This window comes from Capricornis sumatraensis, chromosome 10 (assembly GCF_032405125.1).
Source record: "Capricornis sumatraensis isolate serow.1 chromosome 10, serow.2, whole genome shotgun sequence".
Lineage (NCBI taxonomy): Eukaryota > Metazoa > Chordata > Mammalia > Artiodactyla > Bovidae > Capricornis > Capricornis sumatraensis.
In genome coordinates, this window is record NC_091078.1 from 60,389,502 (window position 1) to 60,403,046 (window position 13,545).

At 56.7% G+C, this 13,545-nt stretch overlaps 1 protein-coding gene across 1 annotated transcript; it reads left to right on the forward strand.

Moving 5' to 3' along the window:
• The first annotated feature begins 1,723 nt into the window (after positions 1 to 1,723).
• On the forward strand, positions 1,724 to 7,665 carry ZBTB47 (zinc finger and BTB domain containing 47). The gene is made up of 5 exons (XM_068982911.1): positions 1,724 to 3,190; positions 4,821 to 4,968; positions 6,244 to 6,359; positions 6,976 to 7,120; positions 7,307 to 7,665. Exons 1-5 carry the CDS (start codon positions 1,724 to 1,726, stop codon positions 7,663 to 7,665), a joined length of 2,235 nt encoding a protein of 744 aa, XP_068839012.1.
• The last annotated feature ends 5,880 nt before the right edge of the window (positions 7,666 to 13,545 follow it).

A 13,545-nucleotide genomic window follows, 5' to 3' on the forward strand; every position in this document is an offset into this window, starting at 1 on the left:
AAGGGGAGACCAAGCTTCTTTGGTGAGCGAGGCCTGTAACTTTATTTTCAAAAGGGACTTTTATACCTTAACTTGTACATAGAGGGAAATGAAAGATGCAAGGTCATACAGAGTCAGCCCAAACACTCCAGCAGTTTTGCCCTTATTGAAGCCAGCATTTTTTCTGCATACCTTTCCCACAAATGATGTTGTGTACGTTATTTTCTGGCCTTGGAGGCCTGTGGACATTTTATGACCCTCTTTTGATAAAGGCTGCTCAACCAGAAAACTTATTTTCCCTCAAAGTGTTTTTTCTTTATATTTCTAATCTATATCAGCCTCAGAAAATGCTAAACAGAGTTACATTTCTCACGGAGCAAAGGTGCAGTGAGTTACAAGAAAAAACCAATTAGCTCAAAAGTCTGATGTGGTTAATTCAAGGCTACACTTGTTTTTCTTACATTCCAACTATGTTAACTAATGCACTCCCAGGTGCACAGTGGATAAGAGATATGGAAACTTAGCAACAAGCATTGGCCCAATAATGAAATCCTACACCAGCACTACTCTAATAGTTTTTAACCCTTTGAAAGGCTCTATGTTTTAGGCTTCCCGTGCCTGTCACAGCTGGGAGGCTGTGAATAATCACATGCGTAGCTGCAGGAGTCTGGATAAACCTGCCAAGCAAGCTAAAATGCTAACAGAGGGGGTTTGATTTGAAATATTCCTTTCATGTCCAGGAGATTTATTAGTTAGAGCCCTAAGTTGATTTTCTCCAGAGAAAGGTGGTCGGGAATAGCCCCCCGTTAATGTCAGGAGAGTTGGTGAAAGGCACAAAACAGTAAGACAGATTCTGGTTTTGGGGTAGATGCTCGAGCTGGTCCGGGGGGGTCCCTCGAGGCCTGAAGCCTTGCTTATCAGATCTCTTCCACATGACCTTGTCATAGGTGGGATCTCCGGTGCTGGCTCCTGGCAAACCAGGACTGGGTCGTCTCAGGCATCCTTTCAGTATTTCCAGGCCTTGTGGATTCTCTCCCTGACACTCACTTACAGATAAAACCAATCCTGCCCAACCCCAAACACCTCAGGAACAGAAGTCACCTAGCTCACTGCTCTCTCTCTGGCCACTGTACCTCCAGGAGAGTGACTGTGACTTTTGTTCCTAAAGTGTCTGGGGCTGGGCAGGATTGGTTTTATCTGTGAGTGAGTGTCAGGGAGAGAATCCATGGGGACCAGAAATACTGAAATGATCCCTCTGGGGAGACAACCCAGTCCTCGTTTTTGCTGGGGACAGCCCTGGTTTTAGCATCAGAAGTCCTGTATCCCAGGAAACCCCTAGGTTCCTGGCCCACCAGCATGGTTGTTCCCCCTCGAACCTTTTCCTTCCCCTTTCCTCCTTTTCTGCTTCCCTTCCTGGGATGACTGCTCCCATTTCACAGTGGAACAGCTGGAGGCCCAGAAAAGTCAGCCACTGACCCAGGAGCTGATACGCAGCCTCAGGAGTTTAAGCTCTGAGGGACAGCTGACTCGGCCTTGAATCCTGGTTCCCCATCGTCTTTGCTTGAGTTTCGGCACCTTCTCTGTCACGTGGAACCAAGAGTGATGGGGGGTGGGGGGCACCTCCTGGCTGGCCTCGACCTGACCTGTGCCCTCGGCCCTGCAGTTGCTGGTTGAGAAGACAACGGACTCACCGGCGGCCGAGTTCTCGCTGGTGGAGGACGTGGCGCTGCACTTCGCTTGCTTGATGGGCCGCCTGAACGAGCAGCGCCTCTTCCAGCCTGACCTGTGCGACGTGGACTTGGTGCTGGTGCCCCAGCGCAGCGTCTTCCCGGCCCACAAGGGCGTGCTGGCCGCCTACAGCCAGTTCTTCCACTCGCTCTTCACCCAGAACAAGCAGCTGCAGCGCGTGGAGCTGTCCCTGGAGGCGCTGGCGCCTGGTGGCCTGCAGCAGATCCTCAACTTCATCTACACGTCCAAGCTGCTGGTCAACGCAGCCAACGTCCACGAAGTGCTGAGTGCTGCCTCACTGCTGCAGATGGCCGACATCGCCGCGTCCTGCCAGGAGCTGCTAGATGCCCGCTCCCTCGGCCCCCCGGGCCCCGGCGCGGTGACCCTCGCCCAGCCGGCTACTGGCTGCACCCCAGCTGCGCCAACCTACTACTGCGACATCAAGCAGGAGGCTGACGCCCCGGGCCTGCCCAAGATCTACGCCCGAGAGGGCCCCGACCCCTACTCCGTGCGCGTCGAGGACGGGGCTGGGGCCACGGGTGGCACGGTGCCTGCTGCCCTCGGACCGGCTCAGCCCTTCTTCAAGGAGGAGAAAGAGGGTGGCGTTGAAGAGGCTGGCGGGCCCCCGGCCAGCTTGTGCAAGCTGGAGGGTGGGGAGGAGCTGGAGGAAGAGCTTGGGGGTTCTGGCACCTACAGTCGGCGGGAGCAGTCCCAGATCATCGTGGAGGTGAACCTCAACAACCAGACACTGCACGTGTCCACAGGGCCCGAGGGCAAGCCAGGCGCTGCCACCGGCCCGGCCACCATGGTGCTGGGCCGGGAGGACGGGCTGCAGAGACACTCGGAAGAGGAGGAGGAGGAGGAGGAGGAGGAGGAAGAGGAGGAGGAGGAGGAAGAGGAGGGAGGAGGCAGTGGAGCAGAGGAGGAGGAGGAGGGCGGCAGTCAGGGGGAGGATGAGGAGGAGGAGGAGGAGGAAGGGCACAGCGAGCAACAGGAGGAAGAGGAGGAGGAAGAGGAGGGGCACAGCGAGCAGGATCAGGAGAGCTCAGAGGAGGAGGAAGATGAGGAGGACAGGGAGGCAGGGGGCAGGCAGGGGGGGTTGGGGCGCCGCAGCAGCCGGGCAGAGCCCCCAGCCCACAGTCGCATGGCCACGAGGTCCGCCCGGCGCCGTGGCCCCCCTGAGCCAGAGGAGGCCGGCCAGCGGGGTGGGAAGCGGCCAAAGCCACCTGCAGGAGTGGCTGCCGCTCCTGGCTCCCGAGGGCCACAGGCGGCCGATGGGCTGGGGGCCAAGGTGAAGCTGGAGGAAAAACAGCACCATCCGTGCCAGAAGTGCCCGCGCGTTTTCAACAACCGTTGGTACATGGAGAAGCACATGAACGTGACCCACAGCCGCATGCAGATCTGCGACCAGTGCGGCAAGCGCTTCCTGCTAGAGAGCGAGCTGCTGCTGCACCGGCAGACGGACTGCGAACGCAACATCCAGGTGGGCCTCCAAGGGGCCTGCAGGGGGCAGGCATCCAGGCTGAGCCAGGCCGGAACTGGGCCCTGGGTTCCTGCTGCCCGCATTGTCTGCACAGTCTGCAGAGAGCAGGCTCAGCCCCCACCCCCCAACCCCACCCCGGGGACAGTGGGACCAGCCACGGCCCAAGGGTGAGCCCAGGGTGGTGAGAGCTCAGGGGATGACATCAGGGAGAGCTTCCTGGAGGAGGCAGATAGAGCTGGGCTTCCGCAAGAGCAGAGATGTGCAGAAAGGATTGGAACAAACAGTACCCTTGCCAGAGAGGCAGAGGGGAGCAGGGACTCAGAAGAGAGTTGTCTGAGCATGTGAGGCTGGGGGACAGCCAGCTCTGAGGAGAGATGAGTCAGTGTTTTTGTAAATCTTTGGACTGCTGCAAGGCCAGCAGGGCCCCCAGGTATATAGTTTGGTAGATTGAGCAGTGCAGGAAAGCACAGAGGGGAGGAGGGGTTTGCCCGGAAGGGGGCGCCATTTTCCACTTACTGCAAGGGCTGAGTGGAGCAAGGGGCAGCCAGGCGGGAGGAAACCCCTGCATTTAGCTCTTTGGAGGTACCAGCTGGCCTGGGCATGGGGAAGAGGGACTGGATGAGCAGTTCGGGAAGTGCAGGGGGCCCAACAGGAAGGCTGCCGGGGCCAAACAGGGGAGCTGGGCTGACTGCCAAGCCTTGAGCCAGCCTGCATCTGGGCCAGCCTGGCCTTTCAGGGTGAAGACAGCACAAGGCCAGCCAAGTGATTTTTTGCCTTTTCTGGCTGAGAGTGAGGTTGAGGGGCAGTAGGTAGGCGATGCTAATTGCCTGAACTAATTGCTAATTGGAGAAAGTGTCACCTGAGGGTTACCTGGATTCCTGCCCCACCCTCAGGCACATGCTCCCACTTGCCTGCCTGCTGGGCTGCCCTGTGACTCGCCACATGCACACCCCTGAGCTTCTTTCCTGAAAGGGAAAGACGCTTGTACTTCTTCTGCCCTGGGTACCCTGACCCAATTTCTGCCTAAGCCCTGGCCTACTGCAGGGTTAAGGGCCCAGGAGCTGAGGAGGAGGGGAGTGTGGTCCCCAGGGTTCCCACTACCATCTCGTGTCCAAGAGGCCCTTGCACCTCCCGCAGTCCCCCAGCCCTTTGGAACCTGTTCCCTTGGGGATCTCCATGGTGTCAAGGTATGGGTCCCAGTAGGGAAGGCAGCAGAGATAGTGTCTCAGCTTTGTCAGGACCTGTTATCCGAGGGGCTCCCCCTTGAACTGTAGCCTCCTCACCCACTGTGGCCCTTCAGCCAGTTATGTGTCTCCCCTCTGTAGAAAGATGTTTTGTTGAAATGAGCAGAGGAGGGACTTCATGGAAGAGGTGGCCCATGACCCTAGTGAGGTCAGGATGAGGAGGGAGGGCCCCAGGCTGCAGCCCTGGGCGGGTGGGCAGGTGGGTAAGAATATTTAGGGATTTACCACCCCTGACTCTCAGAATATCAAACGTAGCTGATCCTTGGCCATCAAGACCTCTCTCTCGAGCACAGTTCAGGTGAGGAAACTGAGGCCTAGAGAGAGGCAGTGACTTGTCCTAGGTCACATGGTCCTGACCCAGGGCCTAAAGTCTTCTCATTCCACAGTGTGTGACATGTGGCAAAGCTTTTAAGAAGCTCTGGTCCCTCCACGAGCACAATAAAATTGTGCATGGCTATGCAGAAAAGAAGTTCTCCTGTGAAATTTGTGAGAAGAAGTTCTACACCATGGCTCACGTGCGCAAGCATATGGTTGGTAAGTCTAGGCCTGTGGTGGAATGAGCCCAAGGTCCAAGCTGGGCCAGCTGTTGGGTGTGCTAGGAAGTCTTTCACATCCAGGGACAATATAAAGGGATGAGAAGGCGCCAAGTAGCTGGGAGGTGGGGCGGGGACAGTGGATGGGGCAGTGGGACCGGGGAGGGGGGAGGGCTAGTCTGGGGCCAGGGCTGCCATGTACGGTTGGGCAGGTTGCATATGGCACAAGGGCTCATGACAGGAGGGCAGGTGGAGACCAGAATCCAGCTAGCACACTGCCATCCCAACACGGGGCTGGGTCCACCAGAGCACCTTCTGCTAAATTACACAGAGTGCTTGCTGTGTGGGCTGACACAGCCCCTGTCTCAGTCTGAGGACAGCTGTGCCCCTGACAGGGCTTCAGACTTCTCTGAATGCAACCCTTCTCCCAGGGGTCATACCTGGACACAAGTGTGTCTTGGGCCACTTTGCTACCTTGGGCATGGCTGTCCCTCCCCTCTAGGTGGGCCTGGCTGAGTCTGGTGTCTGGGTTGCCCTCCTTTCTTTGCCCACTTGGGGGATGGAGCTCTCCCCACTCCCTAGCCAGGGAGTGAGCGAGCCCTGGCCAGGCCTGATGCTCTTTCTCTACCAGACAGTTCTGGAGGCTTCCAATATGAACTGACTGGGAGCTGGGAACCTGGGGTGTAGGTATCAACCAGGAGCATGTTAGGTAACCCAGGATTGGTGGTCCTTCCTGGGCTTGGATTCCCCAGCTCTGAACTGTGAGGGGGGCCCTCCCTGTCTCCAATTGCTTCCTCCCACATCTTCCTTGGAGTTTGTTTTGGCGGGGAGTGCAGATAACTCCTTCTGGATGGCAGGGGACCCAAGGCTGAGGCCTTTACAGGTGCCATCTTCTGTAAAGCCCAGCCACCTTGGAGAGCTAGGACCACTCTTCCTGTTTTTATAGAAGAGGATGCTGAGACTCACTGAGGCTCACAGCAGCCATGCAGGGAACCAGTGGCTGGGCCAGGATTTGAGCCGAGGCTAAAGAACCATGAAGGCCTCTGTGCTTGTCTGAGCAGACAGAGACCTAGCAGGGGGTGTTGGGGGGAGGGACAGGGAGGGATGGGGAAGGACCTTGCCTGGGGGACAGAGGCCACGGGGCAGGTCCCAGGGTAGATGGTGCCCCAGAAGGTGGGTTCAAGGCTCAGTGTGGCGGGTGGTCCAGCAGGGGTCCCCTGGGAGAAGCCAGATGGGTCCCCCCCAAGATGTCATGGCCATGGTGCCTGCCCCGTAGCCCACACCAAGGACATGCCCTTCACCTGCGAGACCTGTGGGAAGTCCTTCAAACGCAGCATGTCTCTCAAGGTGCACTCCCTGCAGCACTCCGGGGAGAAGCCGTTCAGATGCGAGGTGAGTCCACTTCCTCCCCAGGGACCACCCTGAACAGGGCAGGGATCAGGGGCAACAGCAGCTTAAAAACCAGGGGGTGGGGGGACTGGAGTATAGGGAGCAGAAAGAGAGGGGGCCCTCCTGTTGTTTGCATCCTTCCCTGGTTGCCCACCTACAACCCCCCTACCACATACCCCTGCTTCCTCTCCCTATCTCAATGCTGCACGTTCAGGGTGGGAAGTCTGCGTGGGTTGGAACCGCAGGACAGGCTTTCTGGAGAGGTGGAGAAAGACACATCTTAGGCAGAGATCAGAGAAAGAGTTGCAGGTGGGGCTGAGGGAGGCCTTTGGACAAGGAGGAAGGATGGAGAGTCTTAAGCACAAGGGCTCCCTGCACTCTGGGGCCTTTTCCCACTTGCTGAGCCCCATTCCTGCCTGGGCCTCTCTACCTGTGCCCTGTGCACTGCCCCACCCCAGAAGCACCTCAGCCGGCCTTGGCATCCACCCCTCCTTGCCCAGGAGTCCCTCCCGCTGTGAGTCCTTCCACGGACCTGTGAGCTGGAGACCAGCACTTCCCTCCCTGAAGGTTATTCCCCTGCTCTGCCCTGGGTCTTGCCCCCACCCCACCCTGCCCTCAGAACTGCAATGAGCGCTTCCAGTACAAGTACCAGCTGCGGTCACACATGAGCATCCACATCGGCCACAAGCAGTTCATGTGCCAGTGGTGTGGCAAAGACTTCAACATGAAGCAGTACTTTGATGAGCACATGAAGACCCACACAGGTACCCATGTCCAACGGTGATGGCCTCCGCGCCGTAGCGGGCATCCTTCTCTGCCCTTTTCTGACGCTAAGCCCTGGCCTCCCTGACTCCCAAGGTCGGATGAGGGAGGCTGGCTCACAGGTTGGGGGTGGGGGGCGTGGTGGCCCCCCAGCAACTCTCCTAGGCCCATCCCCACCCACCCTGCAGGAGAGAAGCCGTACATCTGCGAAATCTGCGGCAAGAGCTTCACCAGCCGGCCCAACATGAAGCGGCACCGGCGCACGCACACCGGCGAGAAGCCCTACCCCTGCGACGTGTGCGGCCAGCGCTTCCGTTTCTCCAACATGCTCAAGGCGCACAAGGAGAAGTGCTTCCGTGTCAGCCACCCCATGGCCAGCGACGGCGCCCCCGCGGCCCCGGGCCTGTCCCCCGCCCCGCCCCAGGCGCTGCCCCTGCTGCCCGGGCTGCCACAGACCCTGCCACCCCCGCCGCACCTGCCGCCCCCGCCGCCACTCTTCCCCACAGCCTCCAGCCCGGGCAGCGGGAGGCTGAGCACCAACAACTAACTGCCTGCCTGCTGCAAGGGGCCCAGGACCCTCCCCTCCTCCTTGGGGGCAGTGACACCTCCGGAGTTGGCTGGACACCGGCCTCGCCCCGAGGCCCCTGACCCTGGGGGGTGTGCAGGCTGGCAGCCCCCAGAGCTGGCCGAGGACACCTCGCTACCAAGTGCCCCCTTTCAGTGACTTCTTGAAGCCTTTACTTTTTTCGTTGTTTGTTTTTTGGGAAGTGAAGGATAAAGAAAAGAGAGGAAACCATTGGCAGTATCCCCCTCCAGGCGAGGGGGGCGCTGGAGGCGGCAGGTAGGGGGGACAGGGGCCCAGGGAGCAGGTGTGACTGGTCACTCTGCTGAGGCCTATGCCAGAGGGAGGGGGGTGGCCCAGCCCAGATCACCTTCAGCCACTTATCCGCGTCTCTCCTGGGCCCCCTAACTTGCGCCTCATATCCTGGAGGGTTTGGGGAGAAGTTGGGGTGCCATCCCCCTTTGGAGGAGGCATGGACCCAGTGTGAGGGCTGCAGATATCCAGGCAGAGGCTTGAGCCTGGATGTCGTGAGAGCATGCCGGGAGGCTGTGGCGAGGCGCGAAGACTGCAGCTCTGCATAGGGAGGGTCGGGGGTGTGGGGCGGGCAGGGGCTGGACCCCAGACATTTGCTTTCCCCATTCACAGCCCTGCGGCAGGCACAGGGATCCCCGACCTGCACTAGGCTGCACCGAGGGCCCTGGGTCCTGGAGAAGATGTCCCCAGAAGCCGCTGGGCCTCAGGGTGTTGTGGGCCAGGCCCTGGGTGGACAGACGGGCTGGCTCCCACAGCACCAGCTCCCAGGGCCTGCTGCCCAGGAGCCCCTGCAGATGGGTGGACCCCAGGGGCAGGCCCCTAAGGAGGAGGCTTGGGCCAATGTTCTGAGGTTTCAAGGTGCTATCAGTGGGGCGGAGGCCAGGGCAGCTGTTCACAGAGCACCCCATCCCTCACCAGCTGCCCCAGCTGCATCTCCCACACTAGAGATGTGTGTGTCTGTGTCCGTCTGCTCCCTGAAGGCAGAGCAAGCCTCCTCCACTCCCTAGGCCTGGTCACAACCCGCCCCTGGCTGGCATCCAGCACCCTTGTCCCTCCTGGGCCTCTGTGCTCATGGATGGCACAAGGAGCCTGCATGATCAGGCCCGGGGGGTCAGGGTCGCGGGCGCTGGGAGAGCCCCAGCCTGTGCCCAATGCTTGCCCTCACAAGGCCAGCACTAATAGGACATCCTTTTTTTGTTGTCATTTAACGTCTTGATTCCTGCCTTTAAAAGGGGGAGGAAGGTTCCATAAGCTACATATTTCCTAGTTAAGCTCTTTCCTATTGTGTTTATACAGTTTTGTTTGTTATACTCTTTGCACCTTAAACCCCCATGACTACCCCCACACCACCACCTTCCCAGCATGGCTGGAGTGGGAAGAGGCCTGAGCCCAGCGGGTGGTGGAGGGGGGACTGGCCCCATCAGCCCAAGGGCTGAGGGGGTCGGGACCCCTCAGACCTCCTTGTAAGGTCCATGGCGCTGGGGTAGGGGGCTGGGGACATTTTAATCATCAATAAACGAAGCACTTTATTCTGTACAGATGTGGGTAAGCCCAAGGAGCCCGAATGATTTGAGGATTTAGAATCCAAGCCACACAGCCCAGATTGTTCTCTGGGCTTAGAGGGTTTGAGTTTGGGGCTGTAGCAGGAACAGTGCAAGCCAGAGCCTACGTACGTACCCTCAGATGCCCCTGCTGTCCTCTGGGCACCCCCTCCAGAGAGGAAAGCTTGCTGTCTGGTTCCCAGCACTGCAGCTCCCCCACCCCAAGGCTGAAGGTTCTAGCCTCTTCCGGGGTCAGGGTTGCACCTCAGGCTCCTGCTCTACTGTAGCTCTTTTCTTCTCCTGCACCCCTTGATCTCTGGGCTTCCATGACGTCCTCAGGGTCCCCCCCCCCCACTTCCCCCTCTCCCTTGCTATTTCCAACCTCCAGTCCCAGTGCCTGGCAGCTCTTCAGAGCTGGCCCACATTTTCCTAAGAAAAGTCTGATTTCCCCAAATGGGCTGTAGGCTGGGACTCCCTTGAGCTTCTCACCCCCTGTGGCTGACACCAGGATCTCCCGTTAGAGCTGGTGGCCCTGTCACCTGCTACCATCACTGCAGCCTTAGAGAGCCTAGGGGGCCCTGGCCAGGCTGGCCCTCTGATCCATGAAGTCAGACTTTCACAAGCAAAGGCTGGAGATGGGTGTAGGGAGCTGCTGGCGAGACCTTGTCCCAGGACTTGGGGCTCCTACTCTTGTATGCTTCCCTTCTCAGGGCACGAGAGGGGTCCAGACAGCAGGCTGGGCACTGGTCAGATGGTCATGGTATTAATAGCTTAGATGGGCACGCCCAACCCCTCTCCTGGGAGGCCCCCGTCCTAGCGGGGACAGGAGCCCTGTGTCCCTGGTGCTAAATGCTCTCTTCCCCTTTGGCCAGTGTTGGTGGGAGCTCCTTTCTGGCCAGACCACAAGGGTCTGAAGCAATAATGGAACCTCAGCCGTGCCAGTATGGATAGGGGTTCTTGTTTTACCAGCTTTTACATTTCCTTTTTAATTTTTAAAACAAATTAACAAGCACCTGGATATTGGAGGGAGGGGCTTGGGCCATCACACCCACTTCCCAGGGCTGGTGATGGGGAAGGGGCTTGGGATGATTACCTCCCACTGCAGATCTGCCAAGGGGGGCCGCTCTGTCCAGCTGGACTTCTCAGCCCACTTGGCCAAGCCTCGAGTCCGGAACCTGGCCTGCCCCTCCCCAGCTCCCCTTGTAGTCCCTGGGCTTGGGCCAGCTGGGGATGAGTGGCCAGAGAGATGACCATTCAAGCCCCATGACCACAGTTCTAGGAATCCAGGCTCGGGGTGGCGGGCAGTGGGGGCAAAGCCTGAGCCTCTGATTCTGACGTTTGCTGCCGTGGCCCACATGGCACCCCTCGGCAGTCGAGGGGGTGGCACTCAGTGGCGAAACGGCTGTGCCCAGGTACGTGGACCCTTGATGTCTGCATTGTGTGGTCATCCCACAGCCCCAGAGTGTGTGGGGGACTGCAGGAGGGTGAGGAGAAGAGTGGAGGGGAATAAAGGCAGTACAACTGTCCCTTGGCCCAGCCTCTTCTTTACACATGCCGCCCTGACCGTGGGCTGAAAGGACGCGGACCGCAGAGAGACGGAGGACAGCGCAGCCGCCAACGACCACATGGACACCTGTGCCCGGCGCATCCCCAGGTCCCGTCTCCCTCACCTGAGGATGGCCTGGGCTCCTGGGGAACCTCCAGAGCCAGAGGCTGAGGTCTGAAGGAGTTTGGTGTCTGTGCCTAGGAGAACAACTCAGATGGAAGACCATGGCCTCCGAGGAGGGAGCAAGCAGCTCTCCCCGTGGACCTCAGCATTATTTTGCTGGGGCGCCGGGCTCCATGCGGGATAGAATTCTAGGCTGTGGGGACACGTGGTGAATGAATGATGCCCCTCACTATGTATGTAGCACTTGGTCTCAGATGCCCAGAGAGGGGTCTCAGATGAGATACCAGGGTATCTGAGGGGTCTCAGACACTGGGAGGGGCTGGGAGAGAGGCTGCTGGGTGGCTCACTAACTGGCCAGGGATGGGGTTCAGGTCCCCAGGATGAGGACATTGCCTTCCACACACCCCCACTTCTCTGAGGGGAACAGGGGCTTGCTCAAGTCACCCTGAAAGTGCCACTTGCTGCTACGCCTGCGGGCCTGGCTGCTCCCTGCTCAGTGTCTTGCAGGGATTCGGCCTCCCTGTTTCCCCTGTGCTACCTGTCCATCCGTGCGTTGCCTCCATACCACCTCTTCCTGGCAGCCCCACCGTGCTGTGAGCAAGAGTCCGATGTCAGCATGGTTTTCTAGAGAACCTCTAAGCAAAATATCTATTTTTTTAATTAAAGTTTTATTTGGACATAGTTGAAGAAGCCAAATATTTCTAGAACTTTTTTTTTTTTTTTTTACAAAAACCTGCAGTTCCCTGCATCTCCTCCTTTCCAACTCCCAACAAGTGAGCAGTTCCAATTCAGCTGGTATTTTTGGTGTTTTCCTGCCCATGGAAAGCACACCTCCAACACTGCTTTCCTCCTATTTTCAGTTTTAGGCATTGGCTATTGATGTATTTCTTCCACACTCCCATCACACACACAACAATATATACACAATTCCCCTCCCTCCCAAAATGGTTATGTTACTATTTGAGGTTAGATTAATACTTAGTATCAACATTATTATGACTATGTAGACACCGATCTCAACCAAGCCATATAATACAATATGATTCCATTTCCTCTCTCATAACTTTTTACTTTTGGCTCTTTTAAACATAATTTACTTTGGTTTCTAGGTGTTTTATCACGGCTACATTCCCAAACCCCTTGTCATAAATGCAACTTTCCTTCCAGTATGTGCAAACAGCGAGTGTTCCATCCATTGCATCACTCTCGTAACCAAGGAGCAGTACAGGAAGATAACCCTAGGAACACACAGTGCAACCAGCTTCCCACAAGGAGACTTGAGAAACTGCCTAACAGCCTCCCCCAGCCTGTCATTCCCTGTCCCTCTTTGCTGAGACTATGTCCTTTTGAGTTCACTGCAGAGATCTTTAACTTCTAAAAGGTTTATGTCTTAGTGGACTCCTTTTTCCTAACCCTAACATTTACCTTCTCCTCCGGACCACTTCCAGGAATGACATTCTGAAGAACTTGACTGTATCTCCCTGGGTGTAAAATTCAGGCCGGAAGTGACTTCCCTCAGGATTTTAGATGCTGGCATTTCTGTTGAGGAGCCCAATGCTGTAAAGTTTAAAAGGATGAAATGAAGTGACAGTTCCCTCTGATCAGCATCAAACCCTGGAGTCATGCTTTCTCCCTCCCACATGTGATCCCTGGGCATGTCCTTGGGTGAAACCAGAATGAGAGGGGCAGGGATGACATAGGACTGGCCATGACTTCATGACTTGACAGGTGTTGAAAGAGGGTGCTCAGTACATGAGAGATAAGTATATTACTCTCTCCCTGGAAATGTTTACATTCCCCATAATTATAATTTAAAAATAAACAGGCGTTCCCCATTTCACAGAGGGCAAAAATACCCATCTGTACACTGGTCATGCATGATACCATCCCCTCTTACCTCTCGGCCCTTATCTCCTACTCACCTCCTCGTTCATTGCTCATTGGCTTCCTCGCTGTTCTTGGAACAGGACAGGTGTGGTCCTGCCTCAGGGCCTTAGCTCAAGCTGTTCCCCTGCTTGGAATCCTCCTCCTCCATGGTTTAAACCTGCTCAAGCATAGTCCACTCAGTGAGTCCATCCTGACTATTCCATTTAAAAGTGTGACCTCTGCCACCCATCACTTCCCATGCCCCCTTCCCAGCTACCTGTTACCACAGCAGTTATCCTCTGACACCCTGTATAACTATTTACTTGTTGCTGTTCCCCTTCCCTCAGCTGAAGTTAAGCTCCAAAAAGACAGGAATTCTTACTCGATGTGTTCACTGCTGAATCCTCAACATTTAGAATAGTGCACAGTAGGTTCTCGATGAATGGATGAGCCACATATAAACATTCTAGTAGAATGCCTGGTAGGAAGTGAGCACCATGGGACTCATCATAATCTAAAAATATGCCATTGAATCATCTGATAAATATAAGTTAATTGTTCAGCCAGTACCTTCTGTCCTGGTCTTTGGAAAGTGAGACGACAATTAACGGACATTTTCTTTGGAATCAGCAAGGCAGGGAGGGATTCCCACAGTCTTTGGAGGTGGGCAGATCTGCTTTGAATCCTGGATCAGCCACTTGCCAGCTGTGTGACTTGCCAGCTGTGTGACATGGCTGAGCCTCTCAGAACCTGGTC

Coding starts and splice junctions, on each gene's coding strand:
- ZBTB47 (XM_068982911.1), top strand. CDS start 1,724: ATGGGCCGCCTGAACGAGCAGCGCCTCTTCCAGCCTGACCTGTGCGAC. Junction 4,969..6,243: donor CGTGCGCAAGCATATGGTTG/GTAAGTCTAGGC, acceptor CCTGCCCCGTAG/CCCACACCAAGGACATGCCC. Junction 7,121..7,306: donor GCACATGAAGACCCACACAG/GTACCCATGTCC, acceptor CCCACCCTGCAG/GAGAGAAGCCGTACATCTGC.